The 23056-nt window shown below is 44.5% G+C and overlaps 1 protein-coding gene across 1 annotated transcript in view; it reads right to left on the reverse strand.

Annotated features, from left to right (window-relative positions):
* The window catches only part of COL17A1 (collagen type XVII alpha 1 chain), a 64246-nt gene that overhangs the window by 14995 nt on the left and 26195 nt on the right, over positions 1-23056 (reverse strand). The window contains exons 18-38 of the mRNA XM_081006241.1: positions 22094-22288; positions 21370-21399; positions 20646-20663; positions 19578-19631; positions 19125-19229; positions 17931-17993; positions 17322-17357; positions 17040-17093; positions 16354-16389; positions 16147-16182; positions 15632-15694; positions 14522-14557; positions 14072-14143; positions 13373-13399; positions 11785-11820; positions 10843-10878; positions 10651-10731; positions 9394-9429; positions 2559-2642; positions 1089-1142; positions 115-156 (exon numbers count right to left, since the gene is read on the reverse strand). Of these exons, the coding sequence (XP_080862367.1) occupies positions 115-156; positions 1089-1142; positions 2559-2642; positions 9394-9429; positions 10651-10731; positions 10843-10878; positions 11785-11820; positions 13373-13399; positions 14072-14143; positions 14522-14557; positions 15632-15694; positions 16147-16182; positions 16354-16389; positions 17040-17093; positions 17322-17357; positions 17931-17993; positions 19125-19229; positions 19578-19631; positions 20646-20663; positions 21370-21399; positions 22094-22288 (1194 nt within the window). The remainder of the gene's footprint in view (positions 1-114; positions 157-1088; positions 1143-2558; positions 2643-9393; positions 9430-10650; positions 10732-10842; positions 10879-11784; positions 11821-13372; positions 13400-14071; positions 14144-14521; positions 14558-15631; positions 15695-16146; positions 16183-16353; positions 16390-17039; positions 17094-17321; positions 17358-17930; positions 17994-19124; positions 19230-19577; positions 19632-20645; positions 20664-21369; positions 21400-22093; positions 22289-23056) is intronic.

Raw genomic sequence — 23056 nt, forward strand, 5'->3', positions numbered from 1 at the left:
AAATGCGTTGGGGATTAAACCTGTGCATTAAAACTGTGTTTCACCAAAACAATAGAGCAGCTTTTGAAAATCCCTCAAAGGGAAGTTCTTAAATCGAACAAAAGCCCTTTTTACCTGGTATGCCACGAGGTCCTGGTGGGCCTTGAACAAAAGCGCCTGGGGAAAAAAGAGGGGAAAGTATAACACTGGACTCCCATTTCTTTTCATAATGCTTGGAGTTCTATCCTGCCTCTGTTCCCCCCATACCTACTGACTTCCAAAAATAGAGACAGCTTTAGGGCCTATTCACACAGTCACTGGACATGTGGCAGCCATGGATAAGGGACTCAAATAGAGTGTACCACCTACCAGCCCATGGCTGGCTAGGCATGTGCATGAAGCAATAGACTTTGACAAAGATATAAGGCTGTCCACAGGCTAGGATGTAGCACATTGTGTAGGCATTTCCTGCTGCTACCTCATAACAAAGATGTTGCTTGATGAGGTTAGTTTTTTTCTGTCTGACCTGATATTAAAGGACTGTTTATCAAACTTTCCAGGTTTTTAAATCTTTATATTCATTAAGGCACACTTTTGTTCATAGTCAACTCAGAAGTTGTATCTTGCAAAGTCCATCTTGTACAGCAGTTTAACTACACAAAACGTGACCTCTTTAAGTAGCTGCTAATTTCTTACGAAGGTTTTATTCTAACAGAATACGAGGTATTGCAATGTTGATTTTTTTTTTAACGGCAGCAGCTCAGTTCTTGTTTTTCTTGCCACCTGCTAAAATAAATATGATTTCTGGGCACTCTGTTGAGTGTGTATGTTGTCTTTCTCTCTTTGTGTCTATGAAATGCTTCAGTTCACTTTATATCACGCTGATTAGAAAACTGCTGGTTTTCTGCCAAGACTATCAAGGGGACAGATTAGAAGCCATCGGGAATATTTATATAAAAAAGTACATAGAAATATAAACTGCAAAGTGGTTGTGTGTGAAATTCCCTTTTTAGTATAGGAAGACTTACAGCATGCTTATTTTTTTTCTACTTAGCTTCCTCACCACCATTTTTTCACTTATATGCTAGTACAGAATAGAGAGTCTATACCTGGAGGTCCTGGCGGTCCAGGGGGTCCTGGCGGTCCTTGCATCTCTGGTACCACTAGACGAAAAAGGGAAACAGAAGTATTACACAACTGCTGCTACCGCAGCATATTTTAGAAACAGAAAGAGGCTGCTTTTAATAATAATAATAAATGATCTCACGGGTTAAAATATTAAAGGAAACCAGACAGCAGTTGTATTTGAAAGGATGGCTAAATCATCTCATGTGTCTATAAATCAAAATGAAAGAAGCTCCATTGACTAGAACGTACACTTTGGGTTCTGTCTAACTAAGGTGCATTCAGAGCAGACCTGATGAAATCAATAGACTTAGCTTACCTTGAGCTGCATTGGTCTTTCTTCCCAAAATGAAAGGTGGTATATGGTATATACATTAAGAAGAAGAAGAAGAAGAAGAAGAAGAAGAAGAAGAAGAAGAAGAAGAAACCCAAGTCCCTTGATTTCAAAGTGTCTACTCTGAGCATGACTTAGATTCAACCAACTGTCTTGAAAGTTGTTACTTCCATACTGAAATCCACACCAACATTCACAAGTGACACAACCAACACTAAAAAGTAATATCTTGTGACAATGCCCAAAGAAACATTCTATCTGTGTCTTTTTTTCTTTTTCTTTTAAGGAATAAAGTTGAGAATGAGGAAAGCTGAGAGGAAAGTGAAAATTTTGGCAGGGTAAATTGCAGGCAGAACAAAAAAACCCCAATACAATAAATGAAAACTAGATGGGCTAAGTATCTGACTTGGTCTATATAGTAAAATGATATTTCAATTAACTCAGGATCCCCATGTCTCTAAAACAAACCAGCGACTCTAAATGACCACTTACCCTCTTATTTTATAGCAATAAGTAGGTTTGGGCTTAGTTTGACTTGGTTTTGAATAGGAGATAAAAGTTTATTGTTCCAAAGTAAAGATAATGGTCTGGTACATGTGTCACATTAAATTACAGTTAAAATAAACTTGGGGCTCATCCAAATTTATCTCATCTAGGCTATGCCTAGAATGCACAGGCCTAAGGGGTTTTCTGCTTGATTGGGTCTTAGTGGTTTCCCCCTTGGCCTGCTTCTTTCCAAAAGAAAACCCACTCTTTGGCAATAGATTGGAACAAATGGCAATCTGAGGGAAACCTCAATTGCCATTTGCTCTGACTGAGTGCTAAAGAGCAGTTTTTCCCAGGAAAAAGCAGTAAGACAAGAGGAAGTGTGGGTTAGCCCTTGGTTATATTGCTAAATTTGTGGGTACTTCACTCCTCTCAATTCCTACTGCTGCCACCCTGCCAGAAAAGAAGCCATGGTCTGGCTTGTCATGTCATACAAACCTGGACTTATGGCTTGTTTGGGAGGGCAGAAACAAACCATAAGAACATCTGAAGGCATAAGCAGTCTGTTAGAAAGTGACAGTATTTAAAGAGTTGTCTTCACAAACAGAAGCGTAGAAGAGACAATTTTCTCTACCTTGAGCAGCTGAAGCACCAACTCCCGAACGGATGGTTTCCACAACGGTGGCTTCACCTGGGTCACCTTTCTCACCACGAGGACCTGCATCAGAACATAAGAAATGACAGACTATTTAATTAAGCAAAAATAAGCACACTGGCTGAAACTCAAGTTGTCAGGTTCTGGTTTCCACCTAATATGCATGTAGGCATTATGTTTTTTAGCTTAAACCTAATCTAGATAGGACCTGAACTGGTCCTCAGTTTATGTGTCTTGCATGACAATGATGATACTGCAGAGAGAGATAAGGCCAGAAAAACCTGGGGATTCCTTAATGTGGACAAATGTGGAAAGACTGCAGTGAAGTTTCAATTGGTGTGGGAAACCCGTGGTCCTCCAGATGCGATTGGACTACAAATCCCATCCTCCCTGGTCATGCTTTTTGGGGCTGGTGGAAGTTGGAGATCCAACAATGTCTGGAGGGCTGAAAGTTCCCCAACGCTTACTTAAATGAACAGGTCTGCCAAAAGCATTATGGCTGCTTGATGTGCTATAGGACTCCTGCATGGAAAATGATTCCTTGTAGGAAACAGCATAACACTCACCCACATATATTGGTCATGTATATGCACCAACATATACCCATAGTGTTATCATCACCTTGGCTTTAGTGTCTTGAATGTAGGAGATCTGTAATTTGTATTACATGACAAAGTCCTAAATAATCAATTTTCCTCACCACACAAACTAAACCAAAAATTTTGGAGGTAGTACCAAAAAAAAGAGAAAAAAAAGAAAGAAAGAGATTGCACAAGACTTGTTTTTGGATTGTACTACTTGAGCTAATGTTGCTAATCTTCCAGTCTACTATACGCAGAGGAAAGGATCCTATACAGTGGTACCTCGGGTTAAGTACTTAATTCGTTCCGTAGGTCCATACTTAACCTGAAACTGTTCTTAACCTGAAGCACCACTTTAGCTAATGGGGCCTCCCGCTGCCAGAGCACGCTTTCTGTTCTCTTCCTGAAGCAAAGTTCTTAACCTGAGGTAATATTTCTGGGTTAGTGGAGTCTGTAACCTGAAGCGTATGTAACCTGAAGCATATGTAACCTGAGGTACCACTGTACATGGCTTGTAGGTCATTGATACGCTGTGTCTGGAAATGTATCATTTGCCATCTACACTGTACTTATTTTCATTCATCCACCCCTTTCTCTGAAACTTACAGCAAATATTAAAACAGTAAAGCCTAGCAAACAGAAAAGAATGGAGGGGCAAAAAAAGGCAACAAAAAAACCCAACCATCTCTTTTCCCAGAGAGTCAATAAAACAATCATCAGCTCAGCAGGCCAAGCGCCTGTCAGAAAATAAAGATCTTCACAAAATAGTGAAAAAACATCAGCAAGTGGGTGAAGCAGACCTCTCTGGGCCGGGTGTTTCAAAGCTCAGACCTGGCCCTGGAGAAGGCTCTCCCCCACATCTCCACCAAGCGCACCACAGATGTCAGCAAGACAGAAATTAGCAGGAAAGCTTATGGAAGCTGGTTGTCGAACAAAAGCAATTACATCCCTGCCCAAAGGGTTTACAGTGTGAAAGAAGGAAACACAGTGTTATGTACTGAGTTGAATAGGATCCAAACTGTAGCAGTCTGATTGGTCCTAGAACAATAGGATCCAAAAGGCAGCAGTCTGATTGGTCCTAGAACAATAGGATTCAGAATGCAGCAGTCTGATTGGTCCTAGAACAATGCAGCAGTATGATTGGTTGGCAGGAACCACCCAATCCTGCTCCAGATAGAAGTGAATCCACAACCTGATTGGCTTACAGTAGAATTCCAGAATTAGCCAATCATGTGCAGCCCATTGTGTAAATAATGTATATAAAGCAGATACTGTGAGGGGACATTTATTCATTCCTCCTCACCACTATGAGCTGAATAAAGAGCATGAAATCACTTTGCGACTCTGAGTATATTTCACTGGCGACGAGGGTGGGATCCCGCTGAGCTGACTGCCACACACAGCACCGCAGCACCGCCAACTGCCGCACCGCTGCCTCGCACCGTGTATCCAGGCTTCAGCTCCGGGGCACAAGGAACTCAGAATGGCAGCCAACAGCAGCTTCTCGCCATTCAACCCAGCATCTGGAGACTGGGAAGCGTACGCCTCCCGTTTCACCTTCCTCCTAGAAGCCAAAGGGGTCACCGACGAAGAAGACGCCAAGAAGAGGGCGATATTCTTCAGCGTCTGCGGAGAGGAGACGTTTGAAATCGCCCGGGCTCTCCTTGCGCCTGAAGACGTCGCTACTGTTCCATACAAAACAATAATGGAACAGCTGAAGGGGCACTTTTCGCCGCAGCCCTCAGTGGTGGCTCGTCGAAATGCCTTCTACGCAAAGCGGCAAGCCCCTGGGGAAACCATAACTGGGTTTGTGACCTCTCTCCGCCAAGCCGCCCGGTTCTGCAACTTCTCAGAGCTGGAGAACATGCTTCGTGACCGCCTCGTCGGTGGCCTGAAGGATGAGAAGCTGCAACGACGCCTCTACGCTAAGAAGGACCTAACGTTCCAGGTCGCTCTGGAGGAGGCCCTGGCAACAGAAGCTGCCGAGAGGTCGACCCAAGAGGCACGGCCGAGCCTGCCATCCCAACCGAGGGTCCACCATGAAGACCTCACCGACGACTCAGGATCCGACAGGGAGGAGGTGCACCGAGTACAGCAGCGCACTCAAGCAGCGCACAGACCACAGCTGCCTCGACGAGAAGGAGGGAACTGCGCAAGCTGCGGGGAGAGTCACGAGAGGAGGACCTGCCGTTTCCGCAACGCAGAGTGCAGGCAGTGCAGAAAATCGGGACACATCGCCCGGGTGTGTCGGGCTCGGCCCACCCGACACCAGGCATCAGATGACCAATCCAAGAGCCCCAGGTCCCGGGGCCCAACGCACCAAGGCAACTCGACGGAGCTCACGGACTTCCAGGTATACCAGTTGCCCCACCCCAACGTAGAGAAAATTTATGTAGAGGTACAGATAGAGGGGGCCCCATGCCGCATGGAGCTTGACACGGGTTCAACTCTATCCATAATCTCGGCAAGGACCTTAAGGAAACTGTGTCCCACTGGGGGTCCCAAACTCAGGCCGGCCCCATTCACCCTCCGGGACTTCCAGAAACGTAAGGTCCCCACAATGGGGGTGGGGACCTTCAGGGTGCAATACCGAGGGCGGACGCGGCAACTGGACTTGCTTGTGGTCAAGGGCCCCTACATTAGCTTACTGGGATTGGCATGGTTTGGACCACTGGGGCTAGCTGTCACCGGGGTGAACCACACTAGCTTACAAGTGGACGTGGACGCCATATGCAAGGAATTTCCAGGGGTTTTCGATGGGAAATTGGGACAGTATACGGGCCCCCCCATTGCGCTACAGCTTGACCCCGCAGTACGACCGGTCAGGCTCAAGGCCCGCCGGGTCCCGTTCGCCTTGAAACCCCGTATAGACGAGGAATTGGACCGACTCGTAGAGCAAGGAGTGCTGGAGCCGGTGCCTAATGCTCCCTGGGAAACCCCAATCGTCACACCCGTCAAGCCTAATGGTTCGGTCCGCATCTGCGCAGACTACAAATGTACCATAAACAAGGCCCTCACGGCCCACGCATACCCAGTGCCAGTGGTCAGCCATGTCCTTGCCACCCTGGCTGGGTCGAAAATTTTTGGCAAGCTGGACTTGGCCCAAGCATATCAACAGCTGCCAGTAGATGAGGCCACAGCAGAGGCACAGACGATTGTGACGCACAGAGGAGCGTTCAGGGTAAAGCGGCTGCAATTCGGTGTCAGCGTGGCACCAGGCATATTCCAGAATATAATGGACTCTCTCCTTAAAGGGATTCCTGGCGTCACCCCCTTCTTCGATGATGTGTTGATTGCCGGCCCCACACCAGAGGAGTTTGAGGACCGCCTCCGCACCGTTCTGCACCGTTTCCAGACGGCGGGTCTCAAGGTGAAGCGGGAAAAATGTCTACTAGGAGTGCCTCAGGTGGACTTTCTGGGATTTATGGTGGACGCAGAAGGGGTCCACCCGACTGGGGACAAGGTACGGGCCATTTGTGATGCCCCAGCGCCCAAGAGCAAGACTGAACTTCAGGCCTTCTTGGGACTATTGAACTTTTACCATTCCTTCCTTCCCCACAAGGCGGCGGTAGCGGAGCCCCTACACAGACTCCTGGACAAGCGGGCCCCTTGGGTGTGGGGCCAGCGCCAGGAGGCCGCATTCCAGGCAGTCAAGGACTTGCTTGTCTCAAACTCGGTCTTGGCACACTTCGACGAGAGGCTGCCGGTGGTGCTAGCATGCGACGCCTCACCCTATGGCATTGGAGCTGTCCTGGGGCACCAACTCCCGGATGGAAGAGAGGTACCGGTGGCGTACTTTTCCCAGACACTCAACACAACCGAGCGGAACTACTCGCAAATCGACAAGGAGGGTCTGGCAATCGTAAAGGGAGTAAAAAAATTCCATGATTTCTTGTACGGGCGGCCCTTCACCGTGGTGACTGACCACAAGCCGTTGCTTGGCTTGTTTGCCCCCGAAAAGCAGACCCCCCAAGTGCTGTCTCCTCGCGTCCTCAGGTGGTCAATTTTCCTTGCCAGCTACCAGTATGCACTGATTCACCGACCTGGGAAGGCGATGGGCCATGCGGACGCCCTCAGCAGGCTACCACTACCGGAAACAGGCCCTGACCCAGCACCTGCACAAGAGGTTATGAGCCTGGAGCTGCTTCCCGACCGCCCCATTCAGGCACAAGAAGTTGCACACCATTCCAAGAAAGATAGGGTCATCTCCCGGGTCCTGGACTGGGTGTGGAGGGGATGGCCCAGCAGCAGCCCCGGGCCAGAATTCGCCGGCTACACAACCCGCAAACATGAACTGTCGGCCCACAAGGGGTGCCTGTTATGGGGAAGCAGAGTCGTTGTTCCCCAGCCCCTCTGCAAAAGGGTCCTCACAGCCCTACACGAGACACATCCAGGGGTAGTAAGAATGAAGGCCCTTGCCAGGAGTTATGTGTGGTGGCCGGGGATCGATGGAGAGATAGAGGCCTGGGTCAAACACTGCCAGGCCTGCCAAGAATCCCGCCCAGACCCCCCAAGGGCCCCAGTCCAGTCCTGGGAGTCCGCCCGAGCACCATGGTCACGCCTGCATGTGGATTTCGCTGGCCCCTTTCAGGGGAAAACATTCTTCATAGTGGTGGACTCCTACACCAAATGGCTGGAAGTCGCACTGGTACCGTCCACTTCCACGTCCGCAGCCATCCGGGTACTACGCAGGCTGTTTGCAACCCACGGGCTCCCTGACACTCTCGTCTCAGACAACGGGACTGCATTTACGTCAGGAGAATTCCAAACCTTCACAGCGCAGAACGCCATCCGCCACATCCGTTCGGCGCCGTTCCACCCTGCCACCAATGGCCAAGCAGAACGCATGGTGCGGACCACCAAGGACACCCTTCGCCGCATGACGCAAGGGGACTGGGAGTACCGCCTTGCCACATTCCTTCTAGCACAGCACAGCACCCCCAGCTCAACGACTGGCCGGAGCCCCGCTGAACTACTAATGGGTCGGCGCCTTGCAATCAGATTGGACCGCCTTCACCCCGATAGAGCTCAGGATGAGGTAGTGGTGGGGGAAGGCAGGAACCCCCGGACCTTCGAGGCCCAGGACCCAGTGTACGCAAAGAATTTTGGGGCAGGCCCAGCATGGGTACCCGCCACAATCACCAGGGTCACTGGCCCCGTGTCGTACGAGGTGCTAACGGATGGGGGGCAATGCTGGCGCCGCCACTGCGACCAGATACGGCGACGATTCCCGGGAGAAAACCAGGAGGAGGACAGGTCAGAGGAGTCCCAAGGGAACAGCGGGGCAGTGAGGCCCATAGAGCAGGAGGGGCCAGCAGGAGAGGCAGAATCAGTAAATACAGAGAGGACCCGTGAGGCCGAAAGGACACCGGAACCAGAACCACGACTGAGCGAGCCGGTTGCACCAGACCAAACAGCCGCATCACAGCCAGCATCCTTGGAACACGAGCCAGAACCCGGAGCCCGGACCAGGGAACACCCCAGGCCACAACGCACACGTAGGCCGCCGGCATACCTTGAGGACTATGAATGCGACCTCCCGGGCAGGACTGGAACTTAGAGGGGAGGGGTGTTATGTACTGAGTTGAATAGGATCCAAACTGTAGCAGTCTGATTGGTCCTAGAACAATAGGATCCAAAAGGCAGCAGTCTGATTGGTCCTAGAACAATAGGATTCAGAATGCAGCAGTCTGATTGGTCCTAGAACAATGCAGCAGTATGATTGGTTGGCAGGAACCACCCAATCCTGCTCCAGATAGAAGTGAATCCACAACCTGATTGGCTTACAGTAGAATTCCAGAATTAGCCAATCATGTGCAGCCCATTGTGTAAATAATGTATATAAAGCAGATACTGTGAGGGGACATTTATTCATTCCTCCTCACCACTATGAGCTGAATAAAGAGCATGAAATCACTTTGCGACTCTGAGTATATTTCACACAGCTTGATAGACAAGTAATAAGGATGGGAGGAAGTAGCAACGTGTGTAGCGGGGGGCGGGGGGGGGGAACAAGGCTAGGCTGGGGCAGAAAGACTATGGAGAAAAGCAGAGTTTCAGGGAGGAGGTGCTTTGCAGAGTTTCAGGGAGGTGACCTCCCTGAAACTTTTAGAAGAGGCTGAAAGAAGATGAGCTAAAGCGGAGCACAGGGAAAGACACATCATAAGGGGTGATGACAGGGACTGGAAAACAAAGGAAGGAATCCAAAGATGCAGTTGCACCGAATGTATTACCTTGAGATCCAGGAAGTCCAGCTGGGCCAATAGGACCTTAGGGGGAAAGAGGGGGGAAGTTAGATCACCTTAGTGGATAAAGCAACCTTAGTGGATGAAGCTCCTCTTGAGAAATGGAGCAGAAACTTACAAATAATATAACTGCCTGAAAGGCTGAGTTAAAATTTAAACAGATTTTGATAGCCATTGGCATGGTACACAACTGTCAAGTGGGTGATAGCTTTGAAACAAGTAATTTCTCCCATTGTCCTATTCTCTTTGTACTTCCCACCAAAACACCCTTTTGCACTCTGTGAGCATTCTCTGTTTCATTGAGTAGAGAAAACAGAAGGTACTTAAATGAAAAGGTCCTGGTAGGCAATTCCAGCTACAGCAGGTATGCTAGTTTGAGAAAGAAAGGAGTGTACTCTTCTCTAGAAAGGGATAGATTCCAGTTGGTGGATAAGTTTGGGGATCACTTCACACAAATGTGGATGCTATCGGGTGAAAACTGTTGTATTCCAATTCCATGTGTTTTTTTAAGCTACAGCGCAAGAAATAGCACTAAGCAGTGGCAAAACCATACATCACCAAGGCAAAAGGAATGCTAATACATAATAGTATTTGTGTGTGTGTGTGTTTCCTCTACAAGAGGTTCTCAAGTTATAAGCATCAGCCAGAAATCCAGTCCCATCACCAGCTTTTCAACACAACATTGGCCAGATAATGAGAGACAAGTAGGGAGCAAGTCTTTGCAGACAGCTGTAATGGTCCATATTGAGAGGAATTACTGCAATGAAAGCAGAAAGATCTGTAAATTTCAGTTCTTTCTGTTTTTCATTTATCTATTCAAAATTTGGTTCTCAACATTTCTGCAGCAGTTTGAGAATTAAAAAAAAAAATTCTCATAATTCTTCAGCAGTTTCGTGCAGATTACTCCTAACAAACAAATTTGCCGTTTTGACTAACATAAACATTTTTGCAAGCAATTTATCCTCATATAACATGTTTTATGTTAGGTATTTTCATGAATATATTGGTTGTTATGCAAACCTTTTAAAAATATATGCATTTTGTGAACATTGGGTGGTTGAAGAACTGCATCACAAAATTTCAAAGGATGGCTATGTTTCGGTTCTCATATTGTTTGGGAAAGCGTGTATTAGAAAAATTCAGCTTTAAATGTGAACCGAACAGATTTCTCCCTCATCCTTACATATGGAGAAATATTAAGAATAAAGCAAATAAAAAGGGCAAGGAATTAAAAAAGGTTCTCACCTGGAACACCTGGTGGGCCTTGAGGACCAACAGCCCCTGGTGGACCTGGAGGTCCTGGGACAGAAATAGTTGATGCACCATCTGAAACAGCAAAAAGTTCCACAAATCACTTTGTGAGGAAAGATTATGGCACCATGGCAGTATGACAATTATCAGGCATGGGACTTTTCCTGCTACAGCAGTGATACATACCTGAAGTAGTAACCCGGCCTGGTGCGCCTGGTTCACCTGAGGAAACAGGAAAGGAAAGGGAAAGATGTTACCAGGGCTTCAATGATAACAAGTTTATGACCCATGATATATCTGTGCCATTAAATACTTTGCCAAAATGATGATTATTATAGTAAGATTGGGAATTGCTGGTATAAGGGCACAAAAGTGGCTCTAATGGCAATTGCCCCAAATGATTGTCAGAATTAAGTGTATGCATCTGTTATCAGAAAAGACAGGGCTGCCTTATGTCCAAAATTTCCCAGACATAGCCAGGATTTGCCCTTCGGAAATAGCATCCTGGCGGAATTTCCGAAAATTGTTTAAAATGTCTGGGAAAACTTGGGTGCATTGTTGATGTTTGGCTCAACAACTTTTGTGTTTTTGTGTTCGGATTTTCACTTTTTGAAATATGCAACCCTAGAAAAGGCCCTGTGAGCAACCAGTAGTACTCCATATTTCTCATCATCCCTATCCAAAGCCAGAGGTTGTGAGACTTTTGTAGCTGACAGCAGAGTAGGGGCAATTCTTTGCTTCTACTCCTCACCTTTTCCTGGTTCATATATTCAAGCTGCATAGACCTGTAATAGTAGTATGATGAGAAAGGGCATGAGTCCCTCTGTTTGGGCAGGTAATAGAGGCCTCCACATTAACACCAGAACACCTAAGGTCCTGAACAGAATGATTTTCCACCTGCTTTTGTTTTGAGGAACAGGGAATCGCACAACAGGAGCCTCTGCATGCTTAAGACAGGTAGTCACAGAGGGCAAAGTCCAGTGTGCAGGCTAACTGTGCAGCAGAGGGGTTCTTAGACAATCTGAGGGACTAAATAGCCTGGCTATTGCAGTGTTGCCCTGGTCTGAATGTATGAACAAGAGCATTTTCTACTGAAAACATGCACATCCAATATTCATCTCTACTCACCTTTAGCTCCTGGTCGGCCTGGATTGCCTGTGAGTCCTGCAGAGAGTTAAAAATGAAAATTCAGTATACAAAATACCGTACAACACAGTGTGTGTGAGAATGCTATAATACTGGACCATAAAGAATCGTGTATTCAAAGTTCCTTCATTGCAAGGCATATCTTTCTCACACATACCCTTCCCAGATATTGCAAAAGGCAGCCTGCTTTTGTTTCATTTTCATTTGTTTTCAAAGGACGCATAAACATGCAAACACCTTTCTGTCCATCCATATCAGTCCCCCAGTACTTGGAGTGCAATCTATACCCCCATTCTCAGATATTTTGAATGGATCATTTGGAATGCACCATTTGGTAGATGTAACCATTTGTTGTTGTTTAGTCATTTAGTCGTGTCCAACTCTTCGTGACCCCATGGACCAGAGCACGCCAGGTAACCATAGGGCACCACAATTCAATAAGGATATTGACAAGCTGTAATGTGTGCAGAAAAGGGTGACCAAGATGATAAAGGGTCTGAAAACCAAGCCTTATGAGGAACGGCTGAGGGGATTGGGTATGTTTAGGAGAATGAGAGGAGATATGATAGCCATCTTCAAATATTGAAAGGCCTGTCATATGGAGGCTGGAGCAAGCTTGTTTTCTCCTGCTCCATAGGCTAGGACCCAAACCATTTGGATCAAGTTACAAGAAAGAAGATTCTGACTAAACATCAGGAAGAACTTTCTAACTGGAAGAGCTGTTCCACAGTCCTACTATCTTCCCTTGGAGGTTTTTAAGCATAGGTTGGATGGCTATCTGTCACGTATAAATCTAGTTGAGATTCCTGCATTGCCATATGTTGGACTAGATGATCCTCAGGATCCCTCCCAACTCTACAATTCTATGAGATGCCGCTGATTGCTTGCATATTAATGCCATTTATATTCTGCTTTTAGGGCATAGCCCTCACAAGGCAATGTACAACTAAAGAAGATCCAATTAAGATAACATGCAAAGGTAACCTCTAATTATGTGGTAATCCCAGAATTACCAGGCTCACCACATCTAAATTTCCATAGCCAGGTATGACAGGAGACCAGTTCTCCATGTGGTTACATCTGCCACACTGTAAATGACAACTGTGCATTAAGTAGTTATTGTTTCCCACTAAAATGAACCTTCATTATCTGCTGCACCAAATTCAGCATTTTTCAGTGTTTAAAAAGGTAAAGGTACCCCTCACTTAAGAGGCCGGGGGCCAGCGCTGTCCAAAGACACTTCCGGGTCACGTGGCCAGCGTGACAAGCTGCATCTGGCGAGCCAGCGCAGCACACGGAAACGCCGTTTACCTTCCCGCTGGTAAGCGGTCCCTATTTATCTACTTGCACCCGGGGGTGCTTTCGAACTGCTAGGTTGGCAGGCGCTGGGACCGAACGACAGGAGTGCACCCCGCCGCGGGGATTCGAACCACCGACCTGACGATTGGCAAGTCCTAGGCACTGAGGTTTTACCCACAGTGCCACCCGCGTCCCTAAGCGCCACCCGCGTCCCTTTTCAGTGTTTAGTAGGTACTTAATGCTGATCTCTTTCCATACATAGTGTATTTACCTGGTGGTCCTTGAAGTCCTGTAAGACCTAGGAAAACAATAGCAAACATTTGAAGAGGTTCAGAATTTACAACCATGGTCTTAATTTCAGCAAGTAAGAACCTGGCCTTTTCAGCTGATTCAACAGCATCCAAAATGGAAGCCACTGCTGCCTAGTCCTTTTCACCACATCTGTGATCAGCCCTTGCCTTTTTTGCACCTACTTGCTTAACTCTTCCTTCATGTGTTTGTCATTTTTAGCCTCAGTACCTGCATTGTCCTCCCTTTTGGCCTCCTTTTTCATTTTGCTGATATAAGTTCTTTACACATCCCCCCTCTTTTCTGCCACCATAATGGTACAGTTCCCTTTCCTAAGTCTCTATGCTGAATATGAACCAGCTTGCAAACAGTCTGCTCAGTGAATGACGACTTTGGGCAAAATGAATATACGAATGAATTAAGATTATCCTCCTATCCCAAAACTACCTCCAGGATTTTCACTTTCCCACATGGGAACCAAGCTACTTGCTTTTCCCTTCTCAATCTTTCTTGCCTCCCTGCTCCTCTTCCTATGGGGAGCCTGATGTTCCTTCAAGGCTAAGGCTACAGTAAGTCCTGGTGTTCCACCTCTGCTCCTCAGTTTGAAGAGAACTTTTCAGTGGCAAGGGGGCTGTTCATTTGCTTAACAACCAATAAATGTGTTTGGTTTGACTTTTATTACCTGGTTGCCCTGCATCTCCAGGAGGTCCTGGTGGGCCTCGTGGGCCTGGCAATCCCATAAGACCTTGCTCTCCTAGGAAATAATTGGAGAATTAGTATTTTCATTTTATGCAACAGCAATGTTCACTGAAATTCAGAGCTACTCAGACCAATGGAACTGTACTATTATTTCATTTGTTTACTTATTTTATTTCTGAATTGCTTGCTATGAAACATTAAGAAGTGATACACTGATAAAACCAAAACTATAACCAACCAAATGTGCAATGCTATATTCGAGATCTGCAAGCTAAGCGCCATGGGATTTGGTAGAAGATCTTGCTATGCAAGATACACCACCGTCATAAAAATTATGGTGGTAGAACACTGTAAATCCATGTCCAGATCCATTTGGTGTTATTTTTTTCACGTTCTTCTCTATAATTAAAAGAAAAAGAAAGCAACCATCTACCTCTGGAGCCTTGCCGTCCATCTGGTCCTGGTGGACCTATACAGACAAAAGAGTTGGTTAGTTATATCATAGAATCATATATATTTGTTACTTAACACAAAGCCATACAGAGGAAGATAGCTAATTGTTTAAAGTTCAAGTACATTTGGCTGAATGTACATCATATACTAGTAGCTGCATTCCTCACAATGTTCAGGAATTGTATGAAATCTGAAAATCACTGCCATTTTTAAAGTTTCAGCCTACCACCTTGATTCAAAATGGCATCCAATTATATCCAAACATAGAAGAAAACCTGCTCCTTGACCTCAGGAATGATCATGCAAAATTTCACTATAATATCTTAAGAAGTGTTCAACTGCATAATGAACAGATGCACAACTTTCAAAAATACATAGTACATAAGTGAACAGGTATTGTGCTGGTGCACAGTGATTAAAAGTGCCCATGGCACTCACCCCAAATTTCTGCTGCCGCTTCATTGTGAATAAACCAAGCCAGAACCCTGCAAGTGGTAGCCACAGTTGGTTCTTGAATTACTACTTAGGATTTGTTTGAGGAAAACAAACCACAAACCTGGATTCAGACTGCATGACAAACCAGACTCGGGCTTGTTTCAATCCAATGCAGCAGCAGCAGCAGCAGCAGCAGCAAGAGCAGGGGAGCAGCACCAAGATAACTTTTGAACAGCATACAACAGCACACTGCTCATTCAAATAAACCATGGTTTACTGTGGCATGTGAACTGGGCCAATATAATCTTATCAATGGCCAAGTGTACAGAAGACCGGAATACATGTTCATATCCATACTAGCCTTCACTAAGTGGCACAAAGAGATCATTCACACATGACTTAAAACATGCACATATGCCAGTCACACCTCTTGCATCCCCCAACAGCGAGGAACATAGAATCATGGAATTGTAGAGTTGGAAGGGACCCTACACTGAACTGCGTTAAAAAAAATGCTTTCTGTCTTTTGAAGGCAGCTAAATTTCAGTCCCTCAGATTGACTTTTATTCTGAATCTTATGATCCAAGAGTCCTAGAGACAGTGGTTTGAAGTAGATTATCTTCCAGAAAGGTCAATATTATATATTTTCACTCACCTACTGATCCTTTAGCTCCTGCTTCACCTGGAGGCCCAGGTAGTCCTCGGGAACCTGGTTCACCTGCAAATCAAACAGGAATGGCTTAGAATGATGTGCACAGTTCTGCTTTAATGGGTTGCTGCTGGTATAAGAACCAAAGAGGTGAACTATGTAACCATCTTCAATATCAGATTAAAATACAACATGCAATTCTTGCAGGTGCTTCTCTTGAGATCACATCAGAGCATCAAGACCTGGGTGAGAGCCAGTGGCCAAGTCTTAGTTCCTGTCATAAGCTCCCAGCCTGAACTGCTTCATCGCTGATGCTCCCAGAAAAAACCTTCCTGATCTTTCAGGTTTTCTACCTTTTGAATGGAGGGAGCCCATGGTTCTCCTTAGAACTAGGGAAAAGCCCTTCACTTCCTGCCTGTCCTCAAGGATGACAACCTTCCAGGCACACCTCTTAGTCATCATGGGCAAGCATGGATGCTCATGTGTTGTCCTTTCAAAATCCTTGATAATTTACTACATACCTGTAAGACCACGGGGTCCTTTTTCCCCTTGATCTCCTAAAAGGAAAACACAAAAAGAAAAGTTGATATTATGCAATTAATTCACACTGAAACTTCCCCATCAAAGCAAAAAACATATTAATGGCAAACATATAAGGAACACCCCAGTGACTGGGGAAATAGGAGTCTGATAGCTATTGAGGAATCACATATTATTATCCAGCATACCTTTGGTTCCAGGTGCTCCTGGGGTTCCTCTTTCACCTAAAAACACACAGAGACAATGGAATTGGGGCAAAAAGATTGGATAGTAAAATCATTCATCCATATTGGACTGAAAGGAACAGTTAAGGTGGGACATCTGTCAAACTCCTAAGGGAGGATTCTACACACCCCAAATATCTTTAATGCTCAATGTAATCTGGATTAGACTGCCTTGTCTTTATTCATTTTATGAAATCCACTCTGGGAGCTTTTTTAGGTAAAGAGAGGGGTAAATAAATAAATGATATCCAAAGGCCTTTTCCCAATGATATCCAAATGATATCCAAAGGCCTTTTCCCAATGATATCCAAATGATATCCAAAGGCCTTTTACCAACACATGTCAATTCACTAGCAAATTAAAAAATACACACAGTTTTGAACATGGCACTCTCTCTTTCTCTTCTTTATTTTTCCATGAACGCATGCATGCACCCACTTTTTAAAACTGTTACCCTCACCATTTAAATTACTTATATTTTTCATTTTATTATTTAATTTCAGTCAAGAGGTGCTCCCACGTCCTCCTTGGGATAGGGATTCAACTATCTGCTATAGGTACTCAATAGATAGTGGCAGAAAAGAATCATATATTATTTTCTCTCCTATAATTTGAAACAGATAAGTTGGGCTCTGGGCGCTTATTCATACCTTTACCACCTGGGATACCAGCTTCACCTCTAAATCCTTGAAGCCCAGGAGGACCTAAAAAGAAAAGTAAAATCAATAAGGGTCAAGCACATAATATATGAAGTTTCTGAAAAGCAGAAAATTGAGTGGATGACATATTTTATTTGTAGCTCTCTCTTTTCTTTTTTCTTTTGTATCGTTTTACTACTTTTCAGCCAGGAGAAGCAATATACCAGATGCTGCCAGTTACAGTACCTGGGTTTACTATATTTTACAACTACATAATGAGAACATGATACTTACCAGGAGGACCATGGGGACCTGGTGAACCCATCATACCTAGAAAAGGAAACATTGCAACTGCTCAGGAATTATGTGATTTAAAGATGAACAAATAATACATTTGCAATCTCATGAACGCAACTTTTTGTAGCACCAAGACAACATGGTTGGCATGAAAAATGCCAGCCTGTATTTCCCCCCATTTAATCTGGATTTACCATTTATAGGTAAAGAAACCAGTTGCCAACAGCATGTTTGCAACATCTGAACAACCTGTTTTCAATATTAGATGCATCTAGAAGTACCCTTAGCCTACACTACGGTCTAGGATAAAAATAGATTTCTTTTAAAAACACATCAATGACCATACAGAGAATTTGTGTATGTAAATACAACAACAGAGGATAACTAAGGACTACTCCATTGTATTCTAAAATATACACCCAGTTTATTCTGAATAGCCTCAAATATTTCCTTCATCACAATAAAGCCAAGGGGTAAAAAAGCGAAGTACTATTAATGCGTTCAGCCTCACTGTTGCAACTCATGTTTCCTTCATAGATAACTGTTGAGCTTTTTTATTTGTGTGTTTTTTATTTGTTGTTTTTCCTTGCTAGGGACTAAATTTACCTTTGAGACCAACAGAACCTGGGGCTCCGGGGGGACCTTGAGGTCCTGGTTCGCCAGGAGTACCTGCAGAGTAAAATGTGAGAGAAATCCATTAAGTAACCTACTGAAGCCTATTTCTTTCTGTCATGTTTCTCCTTGGTTGCATGGCCCTGAACCAAGAAGACCAACTACACAGCACTGACATTTGTTATTGTGTTCAGCCTTAGCAGGAAGATGCTTCTCTTCCTGACCCTGTTGATGCCGATGTGGTTGGTAGGGTTGGTTACATGGTCTATGAGGTAGTCAGGTGACCCCATTCAGAATATAAGGTTACAGTTAGGTAGTGTTTGGGGGACAGCAGCTGAGTAGTGTTTTCCAAGCCTCTCTTTCGTCACCTCACCCCTCAACACCATGAGCAGAGAGACACATTCTGTAGGAACCAGAGTTCTATGGACACAGATAAGGTATTGTTTTCCCTGCCACAAAACAAACTCCCATTGTAGTTCCATTGTATCCCATTACTCATATGAATGACTAAGGGCTGGTAGCCCCATTTACTTGGCATCTGAGGGGCATGCAGTTGTGGTCCCCAGCCCTGTTTGTATCGCTGATTAATGAGTAATTAAAGTACAATAGACAGTACATTACTGGGAAACAAACTCATCTCTCAGCCCAACCTTTCTTACATTTATGTCATTCGGAAAAATACCAGACTGTTACTGCCTTTTCCACAACAGTATTGCTGCCATTTTATGCAACTGTTGAAACTATCCAAGCATAGCTTATGACACAGATATTGTCATACCCATGCACAATATTAAGGCAGTGTTTTTCAAACTATGGGATTCCTAGGAATTTTATCTGGGTAAGTTCTCCTGAAAGGCAACTTGACCATTACTACAGAACTTCCCCAGCAATATATAGTAGACACAGGGGTGTCAAGTGTGTTTTGGGGTTGGTGTGGGGCAACAGAGCTCCAAAAGTCCTAGTCATTGCCAAGTATCACATCCTTTGCAATACACAGGATTTCCTGTCAGACATTCTTTGGTAGACAAGCTGAAGTAACAAGTGTAGCTTGAAAGCAGAAGTTTGAAAGCCACTGTCATAAGAAAAACATCTATTATGAGGGCCTCCCTTCCCACAATAATTTTGTAATATTCATTGAAGTGATCAACAATGGTAGGTGGGAAAGCAAGACACAAAAGTATTCTTTACCTCTGTCACCTTTCTGTCCAAATCCAGGGGCACCAGGCTCTCCACGAGGTCCAGGAGGTCCCTCTCGCCCTCTTTGTCCCATGGGACCCTCCATGCCGGTTTCACCTGAGGAGAACCAGTACCTTAGAATCCAGGTCCCAACATATGCCACATTCTACTCAGTTGAGCTAAAAAATTCCCCTGTGTCAGTAGCTGCTGCCCACTGAGCCATTTCTTTGCAGCTTCTCAGGAAAATATCAGGAACTGCTGGATGCTACCTAATAAGGCAAGCAGTGTCACTGACTTCTCGGGAAAGAACCTTCCAGACTGACTTGGCCATTGGCTCCTCCTGGGCTGGATGTATAAGAGGGCTTCCTGTCACAGTTGAAGCTTTGCTTGAGCAACAAGGTCTATCTGAGATCTAGCGTTTCTGGCCTCTGACTCAAATTGCTCATTATTCTTTGATCTGCTTACCCATGCTGCCTTTCTGTCCTTTTGGCCCTTCACGCCCAGGGATGCCAGGAATACCTGTTAAAACGACATTATTTTTCTTTTTAGAAAACGAAACAAATGATATTAAAAAGAGCTATGCACTGCTACTTTGTGACACGCAGGGAAATGTAGAGAAGCTGAAATGAAAGCAGCATTAATATCTGAATTCAAGTTTTGATTGTTGCTTCAAATTTAACATTTTCAATGAACTGTGGCAATAACCAGAAGAGTTGGTCTGAAACAGAATCAGTTTAAGGGCAAGTTTAAAAAAATAAGAATGTGGGGATCAAACACTGAGTTCTACTATGGCAAACCACTCCCAGATTTGATTTAAAATGAAGTCTAGTATCATATATTAAATTTTCAGTATTTGAGTTCTACAGTTCTGCCTACTCCCTGCAGAGACCAATCTGTCCTTAGTGAAGGAATCTGTCAGTAATTGCTCTTTTTTTCCATCTCGTCTTCCAATGAGTATCATCTAATACAAAGGCAATCTAAGTGCCTTACTGCAAATTGCTGCAAGTCAACTTGAAGGTACCTCTCATTGTGCTTGTGATGTTCAGACTTGACAAAACAGATCAAGTTGCAGCAACTGATCACAGTGGGAAGCAGAGAAAATGAACAAGGTGTTCTGTGGTAACAGCTGATATTCTCCTCCCCACTAATTTTAAGCACCCTACCTGCAAAATCCAAATTTCTCTTCTCTTTTTCAGTACACTTATATATAACTAGCACTCCAATAATATAAGAATTTCCGAACTCTTTACATCTCAGATAGTACCACAATTGTTAGGCAGGTGTGCCCAATGCTAATCTCTTCCTTAACAACAATTGTTGCTTAATATCAGACACTAAACAATTCAGCATTTAGACTATTGATTCCCGCCCCCATTTCACATAACGATGGCATAATTAGAGCACCTGTACAGGTTTATTGTCCTGATTCCTAGTGGCCATGGAAGCTCCATTGCACACACATGCTCACACACAAAGAAAAGTTACTCCAAATAAGTTGTCATAGCACACAGGAACTGAGAATCGTAAACTCACCTGGGGTGCCCATATCGCCTAAGACAGAACAAAAGGGACAGAAATGCATTAGTTGTGGGATCAAAATAAGGCTTTGCTCATTTTATCAACCTCTCTCTAATTACTGTCACACATTGGGGTAGTTCTGGGAGATCATAAAAGACAGTGTCAAGGCCATCTCTAGGTCAATCAGCTCTTCAGCTCAGCTGAACCAGTTTACTCCTTACACCTTTCTCTGTATTTCTTTGGAATAATTTTTTCCTGTGAATTCTCTAAATTTTAAACAAATTGGCTTGTGTCTAATGCTGCCATTCATCTCATGCAGCAGACTTCCCCTAGCGCAACAAAACTTTCCCCCCCTCCCCTCTCCCCTGCAGCCCCTTAAAAATGAGCACCCTCAAAATCTGCTCGAGGTCGGGGGATTCTCTGGAGCAGATTTTGTGCGGAGCACGGGGAGAGGAAGGGAAGGGGACGTCCCATTGCACTAGTAGAACATTGCTTACGTAGTGTTGTATGCAATCCATTTAAACCAGTTTGAAACTGGTTTGAAAGTGGTTTATCTATCACGGCTTCCCATGGAGAATCACAAGAAACTTTCTCATAGAACGCCATTCTGGGTTGAGAATCATAATTATCGGGGGAGACGAAACCCATCCTAAACACTTGTTCATTTCTATGACATGCATTGCTGAAACGAAGAGAGATCCCTAATACATATCAAAACAGAGATGCAGCACACGGGTACCTTTCTGTCCTGGTTCTCCTTGGAAATAACCTGCAAAGGAAACAAAATGGTAGTCATATTTCTGTTGTGCAAATGACCCAAAACTACTTCTGGCTTAATATAACAACAGAAAGGCAGTGCAATTAAGTGGAATGTATGTGCAGTTTGGAAACCAGATGCATTTTGTCCTGGAACCCTTTCAGTGGGCTATGGATCTTCTTTAGACTACTTGCCCATTATCACAAAATTAGGCTGCATAGTGTCATCCAATTTGAAATCTCTTAGAATGTTTAAAGCCAGGGAGTAAACATGGCATCCTGGAGGTGTGCCAATGGCAGACGAATTTGCTCCTAATTTTCCCAGCATCATGTCGCTTGATACAGCAGCTTTCTCAAATATAAGGATCCTCAGTACTGGAGGAAAGGAATGAATGCTCCACCTTCTGGACATCTGGGTATGGCATTATTCCAGATAACCTCCAGAATTACACTTCATTCATTAAAACTTAGACCAGAAAAAAGTGTTAGTCTTTAATTTGAGTTTAGTTTAGTCTTTTGCTTTATACAAATATACAGATTGGTTTGGACTGACCTCAAAGTCCACATAATTCAGTTATGCTCCATTCTTTCCCTCCAGTTTAATTGCGTTATAGGAAATTTAGAAGTGTAGCTAAAGAACACTACACATTTTCTGGCAAATACATTGCTTCTTTTTCTATCCTTGTGGAATTTTGTGGGCTCCTCACCTTTGCTTCGTTCCACATCCAGCCTCTTCTTCATTAAAAACCACAACTGATCGTCACTAATATCACCCTGTACTGCTTTATATCTCTCAGAATGTACAGCATGTACATTTTCAACTGTGTTGGGTTGAACCTGCCAGCGGCTGGCTTGGGATTCAAGGATCTCCACCCGGGATCTCAGCTTCTTCACTTCTTCCGCTGAAAGAAGTTAAAACAAAGAATTAGATGATCATTGGTTTTACTATTTGCATGTGTGAATACAACTTTAGTCCCCGCTCTGTGCCTCCATTCCGCTTTTCCAGAACTGAGATGAAACTTAGGGTTCCTCCAGACTGCTGTTTTATTGCAGGTGTGTTCTTCAACATGTTCTTTATTCAAAAATGGTGCATTACTGGTGGATTTATTCTGCTTTTACTTGCACTGTGAAGTGTCCCCAATGCTACTACATTAGCACTATCCAGAGGAACTATAGAACAACAAAAACAGACCAAAAACAACAAACCCAGACAATTTGTGATAGAAAAAGTTATAGGGTTTCACCAGGAAGTTTGGGATATGCACTGATTGGAAGTGAAGCAATGTGACTGCCCCCACATTCTTGCAGACACAAGCAGTATTGAAAGTGAGGTTTTGTGTCACGGCCAAAATACCATAATAATCACAAATAGTTATGAGTGTGGGGAACTTACTGAATACAAAATGCCTAGGGGTGGGGAGAGTGCAACAGAAAACCTTCTTGAATTGTGGGAAATTTAACTCAATTCTGATAGAGAGCGTCTTCCAAAGGAGTGAACAGTGGATTCTCAGAGGAGGATGTATGTGTGTGTGTATGTGTGTGTGATGTATATATCAGATGGTAGAGCATCAGACTCTTAATCTCAGGGTTGTGGGTTCAAGCCCCATGTTAGTTATACATACCCAGAGCATTTTACCTAGGAAATTCTGTATCATCATATGACTGGCCAA

This window comes from Podarcis pityusensis, assembly GCF_964106645.2.
Source record: "Podarcis pityusensis genome assembly, chromosome: 5".
NCBI classification, from domain to species: domain Eukaryota; kingdom Metazoa; phylum Chordata; class Lepidosauria; order Squamata; family Lacertidae; genus Podarcis; species Podarcis pityusensis.